At 40.1% G+C, this 18,697-nt stretch overlaps 1 protein-coding gene across 1 annotated transcript in view; it reads right to left on the bottom strand.

The window, feature by feature from the left end:
- Positions 1-18,697, bottom strand: part of PCSK2 (proprotein convertase subtilisin/kexin type 2) — a 247,144-nt gene that overhangs the window by 97,878 nt on the left and 130,569 nt on the right. The window contains exons 3-5 of the mRNA XM_036229694.1: positions 17,566-17,679; positions 15,192-15,300; positions 7,976-8,013 (exon numbers count right to left, since the gene is read on the bottom strand). Of these exons, the coding sequence (XP_036085587.1) occupies positions 7,976-8,013; positions 15,192-15,300; positions 17,566-17,679 (261 nt within the window). The remainder of the gene's footprint in view (positions 1-7,975; positions 8,014-15,191; positions 15,301-17,565; positions 17,680-18,697) is intronic.

Raw genomic sequence — 18,697 nt, 5'->3', positions numbered from 1 at the left:
GACTGAGGTCTATCCAAATGATTTTCGAAAAGTTCTTTTCCATAATATTTAGTGTGGCCTCCTAGTGATAAAGTGCTAGTATGATCTGACCAACATTATGAATACATTGAATAAAGGCAGCCCCTCCTTTCAATAAGACACAAAGATTCTTTAAACCTCAATTTATATGCAATATTAATGCGCCATATTTAAATATTAACCAGTCTAAAAGCCTGGGGTGATGCATGGAATCAATACTTCATAGCATCTGAGTCATTCAGGGCCTGAGGACAGGGCCCATCTCCAGCAGGCACCCTTTCACCACGGCAGCCACCTGCCACCTGGAGCCCTGGTGTGCACACAGCTGCCGGGCTCAAAGGCACTTCCTGCAAGCTCTGTGCTGGCAGCCCTTCACAGTGCTCCAAAGGCCCTCTTCAGAGATAGTCACCTGTCAGGAACCCATCAAAAGAATGAAAAAGGTGTGGGCTTTTTTTCTTTTATAGGAACTACTGTTGGTGAAATACAACCCTGGAGTATAAATAAATTTCCAAATTTTGAACTGAACCAAACAGCATAATGCACACTTTTCCATCTGGGAACTTAATTGCATTTCCATCAATCCAAGGAATTCTAGACATTCCAGAAAAGAAACAGCTCTTAGTTATTGGTATGTAGATTATCTACACTGAGAATCATATTCTCTCTGGACCCTTGGCCATGAGGACGTCAGTTAATCCTATGGTCCTCTAGTCCCCTCACCAGCAGCATGCGTTAATGGGGAAGGGAGTGAGGCATCACCTACGAGGCCGTTGAGAGCTTGGAGTTAGAGGGTTCTGCCTGTTGGAGTTTCTCATCATAACTGATAGAGACTCATCATTTAGCTCCTGATCTCATTTGCAACATATGAATTATGAATTAATTAATAGTCAACGCAATTTAGCAAATGTTTATTAAGTATTGGCTTAGCACTGTGTTAACTGTTAAGGGGGACCCAGAATTTAAAAAGTACATAGTTTCCTACAAAGAGCTTGTGATCTACTTCTGATTTCATCATACATTATAGGGGGACTAGTATTGTTGAATAAATGAATGATTGAGTGAATGAATAAAGTGCCACCATGAACGATAATGTTAATCATCAGAATCTGGGAATGTTTTCAAAGAAATGTATGTTACGAAGCTTATCCTTAAAGATTTCAATTTAGTAGGTCTGGGGTAGGGCCAGAGAAAATCTATATTCTCCCTAGACAGGGAGGGGCATCAATAACTGTGGGAGGACTGAAGAGGGGGTCTAGCATGGGTAACTATAAGAGTTGCTAAATAAAACGAACAATAAAATGTCAACAGCATAACACAATAAGCATTTATATCACCCACGAGTCTGAAGTTCATTTAGGAGTAAGATGATCTAGGCTGGGCTCAGGTGTGCAGCTCTTTAGATCTTGGCTAGGTTTGCCTGCTTCTAGGGGGTTGTCTGGGGTTAGCTGATATTGGGGGTCCCCTTGGCTAGGCAGCTCTGCTTCTAACTGCAGTTCTGTAGGTCAACTTTGATGGCCGTGCTTTGGGGTTTGGCAGTGGGTAGCACTTCTCCAGGTGTCTCTCCTCTTCCTCCTGGGTCCAGTGGGCTAGCCTGGGCATGCTCTTCTGATGGTGATGATAGAGGCACAGGAGGGCATGTGGGAACACACAAGGCCTCTTAAGGCCTCTGAACTGGCACCCTGACACTTCTGTATTACTCTATTAAACAAGTTGCATGGCCCAACCCAAGTCAAGGAGTGAGACATATACCTCCCTTTTTCAGAGGGAGGTTCTGCAATGCTGTGTGGCAGAAGCTGTAGGTCCAGGGAAGGATAAAGAATTGGAGTGAATGCAATCTTCCACATTTGCTGCACTCAGTAATTTGTGGAAAAAATCAGGAATAGCAGGTGAATCTGCACAAATTCAGCATAGGGTCTTGGAGCTGCTCAGAAGATAACCCCCAGTTTCCAAGCTGAAAGATGAAGGCTCAAATTCAAGAAGTGGGCCTATTCTCCTTGTGATTGTTTAAACATCAAGAGCTATCATTTCTGTGGCCTGGAGAAAACTTTATTCAGAAAAATTGCCATTTTACCTTCTTTTCGCTCACCTTGGGGATTAGGCTTCTCTTATGAATATCCATGACTTTTCTTTCAGTTCAAAGATCTGAGACAGAGAAGAGTAGATGAGAAATTCTTCTCTCTCTCGAGGGCATCCTTCTTTATCGCATCCCTGGCCATGGGCAATGGGTCTTCTCTCTCCCCTTATCTTCTATTGTTGGATGTTCTTTCTCAAATAAATATTTTATTTTTCCGATCTTTGACATTCATTTTGGTAGCCTCCACTTTTTGGCCTCTGCTTTCCTGGCCTCACAATCTTATATTTAGCGCAGATGAGGTACCCTTTCTTCTCTTTTGAGAACCTCGAGCTTTCTGTGGAAGGCACTGGGAATAGCACTGGTTTCTTGAGGCACGCTCCTGGTTCTTCTCCATCAAGACAACCTGATATTGTGCAGAGTTGTAATCTCAGCTCTTTCAGAAAGGAAATGAATCTTTATTGAGCATCTATTATCTGGCAGAACCTATATGCATGATATATCTCAATGATACCTCATAGCAAGCCTGATGTTGACCTTGCTCGTTTAACAAACGAGGACATTAAAATTCAAAGAGGTTTAATAGGGTAGTCTGAGATTGTGCAACTATGAATTAGGAGGCCAGGTGTCACTCAGGTTGGACTCAGTTTCCACTTTTGTCACACTGGCAGAAGCTTACCCTTGCATGCTGGCTGATTTCTGTTAGCACCGACAACACTTAACTTGAAGACTCTTTCTGTTTGCTGACGCTATTCTCTTTGTATGGTGGACAGGCCAGTAGAGGTAAGGTCCCTACCTTCCCACCTTGTGCCCACTCCTGGGGCACAGCAGCTTTCAACCAGTGATTGACAAGAGTTGATGAATAACGCTGAGGTGGCTCTGTCTATACTGCTTCCCAGAGTTTCATGGTGAGATTATGCTCCTGTTGCCTCAGGGGTAATTGGCTTTGCAAAAACCCTTTCCAGGCTGCTCTCCTTTCTGAAATTGTTTCCCTTTCCCCTAGCCGATGCTTCCTGGGATCTCCTCCCAAATACATTACTTGCCTTCCAATCCGTGTCTCAGGTCTGCCTCTGAGAAAACCGCCACCTACAGTGAGAAGACTATCCTTGGATTTTACCAAACCACTGGCCACTTCTTTACCTTTCTAGCTTTAGCAGGGCAGGCTTTAGGTGAAGCAGGAGATGGTCGGCCCCACCTACATCCACAATGCGAGAGCTACAACCTCAGTCACACTTCTCATGTTTTTGGAGAAGTCTCATTCTATTCCTGGAAGGACCTGCGGGCTTGAACCAATGCTGTGAACATAGCATCACCCAATAAAGAGATGAATACCCTCCCTGCCTGCCCACCCCTCACCTGTGAGACACGTCCCACACCTGTGTCCTTACTGACCTTGGGCTCCCCTGGAGAACACATAGCAGTTCTAATACACAGTGATTGGATTGCTTTAGAGCATATAGCTAGACCTTTTACACAGAGAAGACGAGGTAAAGGAACTCTGATTTTGACTTGGTCTAGAATAATGTCTTGGCCAATACTCATTTCATGTTACTATTATTGGGATGGAAAATTTTTTTTTTTAATTATTTGGAATAGTGAGCATTTATCAGTGGTACTAGATCCCTCAGATTAAATTCAATTGTGGAATAATGGAGTAATAATATAAGCAGCTATCATTATCCTTTGCTTCTAACTCTCAACAGATTCACTGTAGATTTGTTGAATTAAATTAACACTAATGACTCACATTATATGTTGATTTGCAGTTTTCAAAGGATTTGAATTCTCTATTTAAATAGAAAGAGCACCAGACTACCAGTGTACGTTGACTCTTTTCTTTTAATATAAGGGAAAAAAGTTTTGAAAATAATTCTACTTTGGGAATCATTTTACCTGGTTTAATTATGAATAAATTTTTGTCACCTTTGACTAAAAACCTCTGCTAGAGTTTTCACTTATCACTGACAATAACCAGTATCAAGAAGGAATTTTTCCAAAACAGAACATTTTTGTTTATTTTAACCTTTAATGAATTCTCAAGTCATCCTCTCTGTGGCAGATGTTGCCAGGACCTGGTGAATTCTGGCTGCCTGTTCCTGCATCTATTTGTTAAGGGTTGTGGGAAGGTAGGAAGTGCTGGGATGTTAACATCCCCTGGGGCCAGCCCTCAACTAATGACCAACAGGAGGTGCTTTATAAATGCCATAGCTTTCTGGATGGGATAACTCTGGCACACATATTCTACACCATCTCCCAGGTTCCTCAGTAGGATGAAATTCCAGCTGCTCCTCATGGTAACTTGTTTGATAATGCACAGTTTATTGGCTGCCTTCTCTTCATGTTTTATTTCCCCCATTATCCTTGCTTCCTGGGATCACCTCCTAAATAAACTACTTGCACTCAAACCCTTATCTCAGAGTCTACTTCTGGCAGAACTCAAACACAGACCCCTCCCCCCCCCCCCCCACTGCCTCAAGTACATTTCGCTAGAAGGGCATTGGGCTAGCTCATCACATCTAAGTTATTAAGTCATCTAACAAGGTGCGAAGCTGTCTGTTAATCCTTTGCTCAAAAATTTTTTGAACTTATCACTGTCCACTGATTTCATTGCTCTCCTGGGCAGGTCTATTGCACTTGCCATCCTCATTCTGTTAATTATAGTGTAAAATTTTTAATTAAAAATAAAGAAGATAAATTTGGTTAGTAGTTTCAAAGTTGTCACTGTCAACTCTGCACAGGGTGAAAGAGACACCCAGATTGGCACAAACCAGTCGGATCAGGTCCCTGCTGAGGAATTAAGCATATTTGGATGTCACTTTTCTCACCTATACCAAAGACAGAAAATTTTCACAGCCATGTGTAATTAGATATAATTTCTTTGTAAAGTTCTTGGTAAATGTTGAAGACTTGGACCTTCCTCTGGATAGAAGTTGTCAAAACATGCAGTTTTGAACGGAACTTATGTTTTCTGTTCAATTCTTAGATACATCTAGTTAAGTTTAGTGTAGGTGTTGTCATCTCAACAATATCCCTGCTAAATGGCCACCAGCCCTCCTTTTAACCATTTTCAGATGCGGAGAATTCACTATGTCCTAGAAGAGCAAATTCCTTTTATTGATTATCCTGATTTTATTTATTTTTTAACTTTTACATTTTTTTTATTTTTATTACGGCAGTATTTGTTAATGAAATCCGGTCAGTTTCAGGTGCACAATTCAACAGTAAGGCATATATATATTGCATTGTGTGTTCATCGCTTAATCAACCTGATTTTCATTGTCTAATGAAGAATCATTAGACAATTCTTCCTTTAATTGAACTAAAATTTTCTTCCATTGGTCATCCATTGATGGGAATTTTCTTGGAAGAATATTTTGAACAAATTGAATGCCTCATCTTATATGGAAAATTTGAACTACTTGAAAATGTATTTTATATACGTGCCTCTTAAGTTGTCTTTTTTCCCCAGTTCTTTTAGCTCTCTTTAGCAGGTTTTGGCTTGGAGCCCCTCTACCAGCCTTGTCATTACATTACTCTCCCTCTTAGAATGAGACACCCATTGGAAGCAACCTAGCTGTCCAACAATTGGGACTGGAAAGTTTAAATAAATTACAGCATGAGGCAATACTGTATCACCCTTATAATCATGTTTTGAAGAATAATAACAAAAAAAAGTCCAGGACATATCAAGTGAAAGGAGAGATACTGTATATTCAATGAGTACAATTTCATTAAGAATGGTGATATGGCTAGTTTTGACTGTTTTATGCTTTTCCAAATTTTCTAGAGAAAACATGTACTTAATTTTTCATCAGAAAAAAATGTTTTTGGAAAGAAACAAAGGAAAAGAAAAAGGAACATAACACTCATTGGACCCACAGAGTTCTTCAGGTATATTCTGATATTACAGATTTGAGGGAAGCTGGCACCTTTCAATTTGAATGCTTCTTTTTCCGATTTCAGATTAGGGCTTTTGGCAGATGAATCACACTGTCGATTAGCATCATACCTGCAGTTTTTCAGAGCCCCAGAGGATTTTTTTTCCCCACTTGAATTATTATCTCTTTTAATCTGGTAATTGACCCTTGGAGGCAACCTGCTATGGCACCACCTAGACTGGGCAAGGAGAAGGGAAGGATGCCCAGGTAAGTCTTCATGTAAGTGCCCCTTGTTGGGGCTGGACTGGCAGAAGGAAGCCAGGCACTGTCAACTTGCCAGCGTGACTGACAGCTACTCCATTTAGAAGTCCAACAAGTTGCAAGCTGGAGCAACACTAGTTTTTAAAAGTGAGCATACTCTTAACTGGCTGCTCTGTGAAATGCTGGGACCTGGAGATGACAGGAATCCCATGCAACCCTCAGCCTGGGAGGCACAGGGGACAGGCCTCTGTGGCTGAATCTGCTGGCTTCTGAAGACTATTATTCCCGCCATTTCTATGAGTATGGAAAGGCCTCTGGGTATCAAAGCCTTGGTGGAAAAGCAAAACTCGTGTTTCTCAGTCTCTCATTTGGAGAATTCTTCAAGGGCTCTGTAGTTATTGGAGAGGCAGAGAAAAGGAGGGCATTAGAGGAGGCGAACAAGGATCTGTGTGGGGCGGTGCCTTTAAGGAAGCAGAAGGGGCAGCCAGGCAGACAGCTCCGCGTGTGCCTGCAGTGGAAAGCAGGACATAGGAAAAGGAGAAGCATGTCCTTAGACTGCAGACAGACTGCTGAGGCTGAATCTACCATTCAGATGTTTCTTTACTGTCATATCTACAGGAGTGGATTCTCATCTCTTGGAATAGAATTTTGGATTAATTTCTGTCATGTCTCTCTGTCTCTCTGGGGGTGTATTGGCTGGACTGTGTCAATGATTCATTTAGCATTTTTTAAAAATTAAAAAAGATGCTCAGTCCTGTGTATACTCTTCTTAATTTTGTTTCCTGATACCCAAAACACTAAACATGGAGAAAATCTCTGTTCTCTTTTTGCAGTGCAGACCACATACCTTCTAGGATGAATGACCCAGAATGCCCCAAAACACTTCTACTTGTTAACCATCTTTCACCATTTAAGTCCATGTTCTCCTAAATATGATCTCTTCAGTTACTAAAATAACACTTTTTAATACTTAGATATGCAGGTTACAGAAGTATAACTTAGTAAGAATTTGGATAATTTTAAGAGAACACACCAGTGCTTGAATAGTGTACTTCCTGGGGTTAAAATAAAGGGATCACTTACATTTAAAGGGTTTGTAGGTTTCATCAGGGAAGCAATGTGACTTGCTGGATCAGAAGTCAAAGCATGTGCTTCTAGCCTAACACCATTACCATGACTTTCTGTTACTATTTCTAACTTGTCAGAAGAAATTAAATGCTGTACATAGTGTTGTAGAGGAAAGTTGGCATTCAGTGCTCATAAACACAGAAATAATAAAAAAGATGATGTCCTTGCTTTCATATAGCTATGGTTGCAATGTGAGTTGCTGCACTATTTGGCATTTTGCCATCAGTTTTATCCAGCAAAACTCAAATGGCTCATTTACACCCTTCGATTCAATGCCAAGGCTCTCTCTTCTTTGCCCCTACCTATACCTTTTTCTTGGCAATCTGTTTTTTCAGGTCTCAAGTTTCCTTCTTTTCTTCTCACAAAGCCACAGGCTTTTCCTGTTGTCATACCCCATGCCTTGTCTGTTTGTATTTGGCCTGAGCTGTGCCTCTAATGAGGTCGGCAGTTCTTGTGTGCATGCATGCCTGCACGTTTTCCCATGTGAGTTTTTATATGCATGTATGTGTGAGTGCATGTGTGTGTGTGTGTGTGTGTGTGCACGCGCGCGCCAAATAATGAGGGATGCCAGAACACCTAAGGTACAAGTGTTTCCCCAAACAGATTGGCTTGTACTTACGTAGTTTGAGGCCAGGTCCGGGTGGAGATAGTCAATCCCTGTGAAAAGACAACAACAGCAAAGGAGTGAAAGGTCAATACCTGCCACTGTCCTCAGGAAAGCACCCTCTTTATATTGTGCTACCAGGAGATTTGGATGGGGGCGAGCAACTGTGCCTGAGGCCCCAGCCTTGCATTTCCGTTCCTGAGTGAGGGTGGGCTGCACTGCCCAAATGGAGAGACAGATGCCACCAAATGCATCAGAGGAGTGAAGCCAATTAGATTTGAGGCCTCAGAGGATAACACTTTTGCCATAAATGTCAGCATTAAGGGGTTTAGTGGCTGCAGGATGGATAGCTCATCAGGGCAGTGATCTAAGAGATTTGTGGAAATCCTGACATTTCTAAAACATCAAATGGCATTTCTTCTGAAATGAAACTGGCCCTGGGGAGGGAAAACAATTATTATTTAACAGGGCCTGAACAGCAATGGATTAGGAGAGGTTTCTCTGGCATGGAAATAAGAACACGACTGGGCAAGAAAAGCAATTAGGCAAAGAGCGAAAGGTCTCCTGCGAGGAGCTGATGCTTGTCTTTCCAGAATGTGTCTTTCCAGGAAGCCCAAGACCTTGAGTCTCCCAGCAGGGATCCTGTGCTTTTTCCTGGATGCGGATGACCTTGTTGCACAATTGTTGTTCAAAGGCAGAACTATGGTCCATGAACTACTGGGTTCCATCAGACATGTGGGCCTCAGAAAGGACCCTGGAACTTCAAGGCCAAAAGTTCGCAAACAGGTCTGAGAGTCACATAATCATTGCAGTAGTTATATTTGAGCATCCAGCCCTCCAAGAAACCAGCCAGGTTCCTGTACTAGCTAGCAGAATGGTTCCAAGTATAGGTTTTGGAATCAAAGATCTAAGTTTGAATCCCAATCCTCATGCCAACTGGTTGCATGACTTTAGGCAAGGTAATTGGCTTCTCTGTGCTTCCTTTCTTCTCGACCTAGTGAGGGTAAGAACAATGTAGTGTGCATGTCCTGGCGACATTTGACGACTCTATTGGGATGCAATATTTAAAAGCCAGAAGTATCATTAAGTCCTTCTTATAGCTGTCATTTTCACTGCATGCATACTAAGGCCAGGTTTCAGTTATAGCTTTACACTGCAAAAAACAACTTGTATGAGGATGTATACAATTGACCCTTGAACACAGTGGAGTTAGGGTAGCCAACTGCCAGGACAGATAAAAATCCTCTCATAACTTATGTTGGCCCTCCACATTCACAAATTCCCAACCATCAGTTGACCCTTGACCAACGTGGGCTTGAATTGCATGGGTCAGTGGAAAAGCACATGTAAAAGTGGACCCACACTCTTCGAGGGCCAACTGTTTCTCTAAAAACAAATTCTTCTTCGTTGGTTGCACATGTAATTTTTGTTAAGTACTTTCTGGACCTGGAGTCACTGTTCTATAGAATGCGTTTTACATTTTGCTGCTGATATTTTGAGATTCAAAGCAATTACTGTTATAATGGATACTTTCTATAGCTTAGGAGAGAATAGGAGGTCACTTCCCACCCACCATTCTCTTCCTCCTCCCTTTCAAAGACTGTAGAAGGACAGGAGTCAGAATATTTAAAGACTAATATTTTAAAAGTTTGCAGACCCTTGTTCTGAACCCTAATTCAGAGATGGTCAGCTTAGGCTATGGGTGAAGTTGGGGATGAGCCCAGGCTAGAGGGCCAATAGACGCAGTTCCATTTCAGGCCCACACATTATAATATTTGTGTGACTTTGACCAAGTGACATAATCTCTCTGATCCTTGGTTTCCTCACCTTTGAAATGGGGATTCTATTTACCTTGCAAAGCAATTTTAAAGATTAGAGCCAATTCTTTGATAGTAGTTTGTAGTACACACTTGTTAAATTATATTTCTACCATCATTAGTACCACCATCTACCATATTACTAGAGTTATGCAGATAATGTAGAAGTGCAGAACATTAAAAAAATCTATGTGATTTTAGAATATTTTGTTAAAATTAAATTGCTGTGTATATTTGTTAAAATTGGTTAAATTGTGTTAGCTCATTGTTAGGCCAAAAAAATTGTAACATACAGATAAGTTATAAAAGAAGGACATATACACACAGAAAATGTGCCTTTTTTCTAACAGGGAGTCAGTTTTTAAAACATGACATCATGTTCTGATAGTGCAAGTTGTTTAGGGGAGGAATTTTCTGAGAAATTGTAGTCTCTTTTCTCTGAAGGGAAAATATTGAAGCACAGAGATAATTTGAGACCAGAAAGAAATTAGAATTAAAACAAGATAAATTTAGCCTATTTAAAGTAAAAGATCTTTAACTTAGGTTAAAGGGAAGACTAAATGTTAAGTTAGAACAGACCCAGACTTTGGTCTGAGAAAAAAAAAAGATGATTTATGGAATTGTGAAGGATGATGGAAAGAAAATGATTCAGAAAGAGAATAATGAACTAAAAGCCTGAAAATGATAACCTGGTAATTACATAGTATTTTAATATTTTTGTATATTTGATTATTTTTTGAGGGGAAATATACTGAATAAATCTTTGAAACATACTTTTTAAAAATTCTTATATTAGTAATATATTCATTTTTATTTTTCATGAATTTGTTCATTCTTAGCAATGAATGACAGGTACTATGTAGGTCTTGGGGAAAAAAAACAACTTGGATATAAAAGCTGAGCTGTACAATTGTCTATGGCTCCCAGTCTGCAGGGGGCACCAACTCATCATTAGCCAATCATGATGAATGTGGCGCACAAATAACAAATACTTGGTTATAGTTTTGTTTATAAAACATTCGTATTCTGTCATTAGTTTGGAGTTTAATCCATAATAGTGCAAATTCCCAGGAAGCTCTGACAGTTCTAGAGACTTCAGAGAATTGGCAAGGAGCTTCATGTACATATTCCTAGTTAGAATGTCCTAAGCCCAGTTCCTTTTACTGTCCCGAGAAAGCTAGCCCCATACACTATGCCCACTGACTTATATGTTGATGAGGAGTAGACATCAATGGATGGATTGTAGTTTTTGAAGGTAGTGGTTCAATATCTCTCATCCCATATGGTCTTCTACAATGTGACAAGGTTGCCCCTCCCCCAATTAGAGGTAGGTTTATTCTCTCCTTTTCAGTCTGAGTGGTCTGTTACTGCTTCTACCAACAAGATATAGTAGAACACTATTGCATGACATCAAGCCTAGGTCAGAAAAGGCCAGGTATCTTCCATTTGTTCCCTTTGGATACTTGCTCACTCTGAAGGAAGCCAATTGCCATGTAAGAAACCCATATGTAGATACTCTGCTTCACAGCTCAGCTCCAGCAATAGCCAGCATCAATCGCCAGCCTGAGAGTGAGTCGTCTTGGATGTCCAGCTAAGTCGAGACTTCAGATGACCACAGCCCAGCTGACATTTGACCTCCACTGAATGAGCTACCTCAAGTGAGAACTGCCCAGATGGGCTCTTCCTATGCTACAAAAATCATGAGCAAAATAAATAGTTACTTCAAGCTGCTAAGTGCTGGAGTCATTTGCTACACAGCAATAAGAACTGGAAGAGACATCCTGCTGGAACTTTTGAGGCCTATGAAGCCAAGTTAGGAGAGAAAATGTTGTTATTCTATGTGATGCAGAGTTCTAAATCTCTTGGAAGGGTGTGGGTGACTGTCTGGACCTCCACTTACATGAATAAGATCCCATTCACAAAGTCTACAAAGGAGGTGGAGCTAATGGGTGAGTTTCAAGCGCTGAGGATGGTGGTTAGAATCAATTAGATTTCAGGCAGTTTCTTGCCTCTCTAAATCTCAGTTTCTTCATCTGCAAAATGTGGATAATAATAATAATACTAACCTTAGAGAATATTTGTGGCTATGTTTCCAAAATGCTAAGTAGTCCCTAAGTAGTACTCAGTAAATGCTAATTTTTATTATTACTTCAGCTTGAAGCTCCCTCTGACCCCACCTCACTGGCCTTCATTCAATCTTACTTTCTTGGCTTCATCTGATATCAGGTAAAGACTTTAGTTTGTCATCCCTGACCATCTTTGACTTTGAAAGCCAGCCAATTGCCCTGAATTATGCCTGGCAGGGGTGATTCCTGACCATCCCCATGTCTTGTTATGGTCGCATCCCATTTTCTAGGTCAAATTCCCAACACTGAACAATTCTATTACAACAAAAAGGATAAATTGCCATTATTAAGAGGGGTGCTTGCTGACATCTAATTTCCTGGGTTGTCAAAGTAGACCTTTAAGAAATGCTTTCTGCTCCTTTGGGCAATAATTAACCACGGAAGAACTCTCTTAGTTGTATGTAGTGTATGGAAATGACATTAAGTCACACATGACTGAAGGCAGCAAATATTTATTGAGCATCAATCAAGTCCCTGGGCCTAGCAGAGGGAATGATGGCTGACTTCTGAGTTGTGCAATCAGAGTGGGGCGAATGATTATTAAAACCGAACTATCAAAGCTTAGAGAAGATATAATAATATCATAATAACTTTGTATTATGGCAGATGGTTACTGGACTTATTCTGATGACCATTTTGTAAGATATATAAATGTCGAATCACTATGTTGTACACTTGAAACTATTGTAATATTGTATGTTAACTACACTTTAAAAATAAATGGGGCTGTCTACAAATTGAACATTCCACATGAGGTAATAGAATATTTGTCATATAGGCCAAAATATAGAAAACCAAAGCTTATAAAATATTATATTATTTGCTCTTAGGGGTGAGAGTCAGCATCTGTGTCTGTTTTTAATTTTATCTTGCAATGATATCATGCTGAGAGAGTATCTGAGAAATAATGCCATGTTATTCACGTGTCCAGGTAGTTTAGAGAGGAAACACAGCACTGATGGTCCCAGTCTCATCTTCACTACTTCTCATTTTTAGGTGTTGGGGCAGAGATGCTCAATTGAGAGGCATGTTTCGAGCCTAATGAGCATCTGGAATTGTACTTGTTGCACAGGAGGCCACTCTTGTCCCAAATGCGCTCATCTTACTCTTCAACGGTAAATTTGGAGAATGGTCTGGCAGTCCTTCTTTTCTCAAGTCATCATACTGAATAAGAGCACATTGAATTAAAGATTACCATGAATCCTTTTCTCTCTTCACACCAGGAGGCAGGATCTATTACTCTTCCTCTGGAATTCATCCCAAGACTGTTGATCCAACAGAAGTGTCAGAGTAATACTTGCCCATTCCAGGTCCTGACTTTAAAAGACTGGGAGCATCTGATTCTTAGAATGCCTGTTCTTGTAAGGCTAGAGCCATCTGTAAGAAATTCAGCCTCCATGCTGGGGAGACCACATGGAGTGGAGAGGCCCCCAGACTGTATGGAGTGGGAGGGAGCCTCCAGTTGAATACAGTCCCAGCCATCTTCTGACTCCAACTGCCTTAGAGACTCAGGGAGACCAGCAGCAGAGTTGTCTAGTTGAGTCTGGTCAACTCACAGAACTGTGAGAGATAACAGCATGGTAGTTGTTTAAAGCCACTCAATTTTGGCGTGGTTTGTTCTGCAGTAGTAGGTGATCAAAGCAATGGAGAAGATAGGAGTTTTAATTGGGAGGCAGAGTTTGCTATTTGGGGATCCCAAAAGTCACTAACTAGCAGAATAAGATCAAACAATTTCTGCCAAAATTTTCTGAAGGACTTGGACTCTTAAGCCAGGAAATGTGGAACAGAGTCAGGAGTCATCCTCTGCTTTGCTATCTTTGGACAGGATAATGGACAGTCAATCAAGCGAACTACATTAGAGTCCTGAAATGGGCATCACGGGACTGTTGGAAGTTTTGTAAGAAGAGGGCGCCTGTCTGCTGGTACTGTAGTGCTACTTTTAGGATGCTCTAGTAATAGCAGAGGGGTACCCAGAAGATATGCTGTATGAAATGGTCATTAGAATATATCCTAGGCAGATTTCCCTCAAGCCTACATGCATCTTTCTCTTGGGTGAGCTGGCTTTAGCCGCTTTGGTTTTTAAAAACATTAGGAAAGAAGAGACAGTTATAAGCTCCCAACACTGGTACATGCACAGTTGCGCAGAGCTCCTTTCTTCTTGAGAAAGTCCTCAGCCACTGGAAGAAGCTTTTACATCCACTTCAAAACGTCCAACACATCAGAAAACAGTGTTTGTTTTTATGTTGCTGTTTAATGAGCCCACACAAAGACAGCAGCAATTTTAATCACTCTGGCTATCCTTGTTTTTCCATCAATTCTGCTTCAAAGATTTGCTTTAGGGAACATAGTGTTCTTTGAGGATCCTCAGAAGGAAAAGGCTCCATTGTTTAGCTTCTGTATAGTCTTTCTATGTAATTGGGCCAATACTGCACAGTGGAGCTTTTACTGGAGGACCCAGACGGCTGACGAAGGGCAACAGTACATCCCTGATGAAATGACTATGGGGCAGAGATGCTGCAGAATCTTGGCAGAGCCAAGGACATGTATGATTAGAAAAACACCAATTCATCCAACCCATTGGCTTCCATATCACAAACTATAGAAAATAAAGTTCTGTTAAATCTTTATTTGACAGCATTTGGGATAGGATAACATATTACAGGGGCATATGTCATAAAATGTTATCAATATATGCTTTACAAGAATTCACTCTGAAAGTAACAATGAAGTCAAAAATTCTCCAAACCCAAAACCTGCTGCTAAAAAGTGATTTCATGAATCTAGAGCCACACCGTGTAATAGAAATTTTTGTGATGATAAAAATGGAGTTGGCTTCAATTTCAGCAGCTGTTAGTGCCATGTGGGTATTCAGAACTTGAAATGAAGCTAAGAATTGAATTTTTAATTTCATTTAGCTTCTATTAATGGAAATTTAAACATAAATAGCCACATATAGCTAGTGGCTACTACATTGGACAGTGTGGATGTATACCTTAAGGTAAGGTATAAGCAATGGCCTAATGAGAGATTAAGTTTGAGTGATGGCCAGATTTCATTTGTCTATTTTTTAGTTTTTATAGTTTATTAATTTAACAAATACTTGTTTAGGGTATCCTCAAATTCAAAGACCATGAATTTTGGGGGAAGGTGAGGGTTTAGTCACGGTATAGACTGTTATCAGGCCTAGCATCTTGCTATTCTGCCTCCAAAACAATGACTCTCCTATATTCTGAAGGCATGCAAAGATACATTTCCTTCCAAATGATGTAAAGGCATTGAAATACTCACCATCATCCATAATTCCAATGGTAACACCTTTCCCTGTGTATCCCAGCTCCCAGGCTTCTGCTACATTCAAGTCAAGGCCAGGAGTACCATCGGCTTGCCCAGTATTGATCTGATACAGGAATTACAAAGCAGAGAATCTTATTGGTTTGGTGTAGCGAAGCACCTGTGTAAATGTTTGCTTGATGTGCTCTGCAGGCATCTGATATTCCAGGGCCAACTCAAAGGCCACATCTTCCACAAACCAGTACTTTTGGGTGTTTTCCCACCCACCTCTTTAAGACTTCTCCTTCCATTTTTTGATACGCACAGTTGATGTTTTATGTTTTAGATAAGTATGCAAACACAGTTTTAATCCTTCATCCTTTATGACTAGATTGCTAGCTTGAAACTCTTTAGAGCTGACATTGCAAGAAATCTCCCCAATTTAGAATTAAATGATCACTTTTGTAGTTCTTTATTTATACCTTATGTTTTGAATTTAGCACATATTGCCTTAGATTAGTCTTATTTGAATATGATTTCCTTACTAAATATAGTATCCTTTGCAAAAAGAAGATGTCCTATTTACCTTGGTTATTTCAGTAGTACCACACCAATCTTGCTTAATATTTGTTGAAATGAATTAAAAAGATAGCTGGCTCACCTTTAATGTATATTCTAATGAAAAAAATATATAACTATAAAAAATAAATCCCCCCCTTAAAAATTCAAAGAAGAAATAAAGAAAAATTCCAAACAAATATGCTCACTATCCCCTTTTCTCTCAAAGATGAATCATAAAAAATAGTGAAATCAGAATTTGTACTGGCAGAAACCCACAGTGACCAATTGACTATTACAGTATTGCTGAAACATTATGTGAATGTCATTAGTGCTCTTTATAAAAATGGCTGCTCTCCATTCCCTTGAAAGTGAGAATGATCAAATGACTGGTTTTGGCCAATTGAATGTGGGCTCCTGTGCCATTTGTCACATCCAGGCAGAAGCTTTAAGAGTCAGTGTGTGATTTGCTTCTTCCCTTCTTTGAGGAGCTCATGAAAGCAGGGATCAAGATGGAGCAAAGATGAAGCTTGATCGGCCTGAGTCCCTGAGAGATTATAAAGCATTGGACTTATAGCATCAGTGAGAAACTTTGATTTCACTAAGCCATTGTTATTTTGGGCATTATTGCAAGAACCTAGCTCATCCTACTATAGTCATCCCTCTGTATCCAAGGGGTATTGGTTTCCAGGACCCCCATAGATACCAAAATCCATGGATGCTCGAATCTCATATAAAATGGCATAGTGTTAGCATATAACCTATATTTTGCATATAGGCTAAAGTTGGGTATGCCTACATATTCTCTTCATTTGCGTAGATTCATTACAATGCTTTGCACATGGAAAATTCAAGTTTTGCTTTTTGGAAATTTCTGGGAACTTTTTTTTTTTCAAATATTTGAGTAGGTTGACTCTATGGATACAGAACCTGCAGATCGGAAGGGCTGACTGTGCACATGAGTTTATTTAGTCACTCAGATGGGCTTTTAAGAATTCCATGCCAAAAAAAAAGCATAAGGCATAATCAAATTCTGAAGCCCCAAGAGGGGGCTTGTGATGCATTCCTACAATGTAGCAGTCCACAGGGTCATAATTTATTTTCTCTATTGATCAACATCTTTTAATCTTAAATAAAGTTTCGTATTTATAAATTAGTCACTCTTTTTCTCCCAATATGTCCTGCAGTTTGGATGGTTTGGAGGCACTGAGGACCTTTAAAACACAATTGAATCCATCTAAGTGGATCATGAAGGACTGTCGGTGAGCCAGAAAATATTCACTTCACCAGACAGACTGGTTTTCCCTGCTTTAAATGCTGCATCGATTAAGCCCCATGGAACTGATCACCTGCCATTATTTTAGAAAACACTAACAGATACTATTTATGTTACTTTAGTCTGTAAGGTCTCCTGCTTGTCCCTTGTGAAGTCACCTGAGTCTTTCTCTTATGCCGGTGGTTTCATTATATCTTGCCATTACTCTGACTACTGAGACCCCAAGTAACTTTTCCCAGACCTTTGACTTGACTTTTACGTGCCTTTGAAAGTCTTCACTCTTACACTGGCACTTTTTTTAGAGTCTGTAAGAGTCTGACTCATTGTTGGTAGTTTCTTTGACCCTAGGAGATCATGGCTATTAGCAGTTCAGAAGAAAGCAGATTAGAGAATGAGATGCATAGGTGGTGATAGAAAATCAATACATATCAGAAAGGACAGAACGGTTCACTGAGTTGGATGTTGGCTAACATCCCAAAGAATAATGAAGAAATAGAAATGCATCTTTTATCTGAGGCTCAAGATGAGAAACATTAGGAATGATGCAGAGACACTTACCAGATACCATTGCTTTGTAAAAAGAGGATCATTCATGTTGATGTCGATCTCATTGAGATCTCTATACCCTCGCTTTTTTCGGTTGAATCCTTCTTGCTGCAAGGCCATCTTTACCTGGAATGACAATACTAGCATATTACCTGAATATCAGCCTGAACATCCCTCTTCTGGAATTCATTTCCATGAATTCAAATTCCATTTGTATATAAGGTGTTTTTTTTTAAAAAAGCTGAAGCCAAGTTCATCTCACACATACACTTTATTATTATTTTCCAAGAGCATTTACGTCTGCTGTGCCAAACAAAAAGGCTTGGTGATGACTCAAAGCGAGTTTCCTTAAAATAAAAATTAAATGGAGAAAAGCATTCTCAAGGAAGGTAAGGTGGTAGGGTCATTAAGTGAAATAAAACAAGGCAAAGGAATACCTTTGTGAAAGAAAGAGTGATGTGGATTCAGGGAGGGAGAGAGCGAAAAGTGCATCGATCATTTTTCTGGAGAGTTTTCAAGTCTTTCTATTTGTTGGCAATATTGTGCTATCACATTTGGGAATCAGCCCAAAACAACAACAGCAACAACAAAATCAAACAAAAAAACCTGCATGGAAAGCCAATAAGTCCATAGGAAAACTCCACAAGGTAAGTGAGGGACCTTTGAAGAGAAATTGATGGATGGTGCTGTTCCTTGCAATGACAACACTTTGTTTTGGATAGTAAAACAGAACCCCAAACCCTTGGATGGAAATGAATTAGGAGATGAATTAGTTCAAATAGGCTCCTGGCAAAAGCTAGGCTCTGTCCCAATCAGGAAAAGTTTCTTTCACTTGGATAATAACTAATTTATCATCCAATAGCTGTGGCCAGTCTCTGAATGTCTACAAACTCAAGGACAATGCAAATGTATAAAAGAGTGTATGCCGGATATTCATTATTTTTTAAAATTATATTTCATTTTATTTCTCCTTTCCTCAAATCTCCTTGTATATTTGGGGAATTACCTCGAATCCACTGGGTTCTGTGTAAGTGGGAGTGAAATTTGAGGCCCTATCTGCTGTAAAGAAACTGAAGACTCTCTCCACCTCAGAGGTGCCTCATGGATATCTCTTAGGATCTGCATCCCACAGCCCAGTCCGGGA

This window comes from Rousettus aegyptiacus, unplaced genomic scaffold (assembly GCF_014176215.1).
Source record: "Rousettus aegyptiacus isolate mRouAeg1 unplaced genomic scaffold, mRouAeg1.p scaffold_m13_p_12, whole genome shotgun sequence".
NCBI classification, from domain to species: Eukaryota; Metazoa; Chordata; class Mammalia; order Chiroptera; family Pteropodidae; genus Rousettus; species Rousettus aegyptiacus.
The sequence above is the reverse complement of the archived record's forward strand: the minus strand, read 5'-3'. Positions and strand labels throughout refer to the sequence as shown.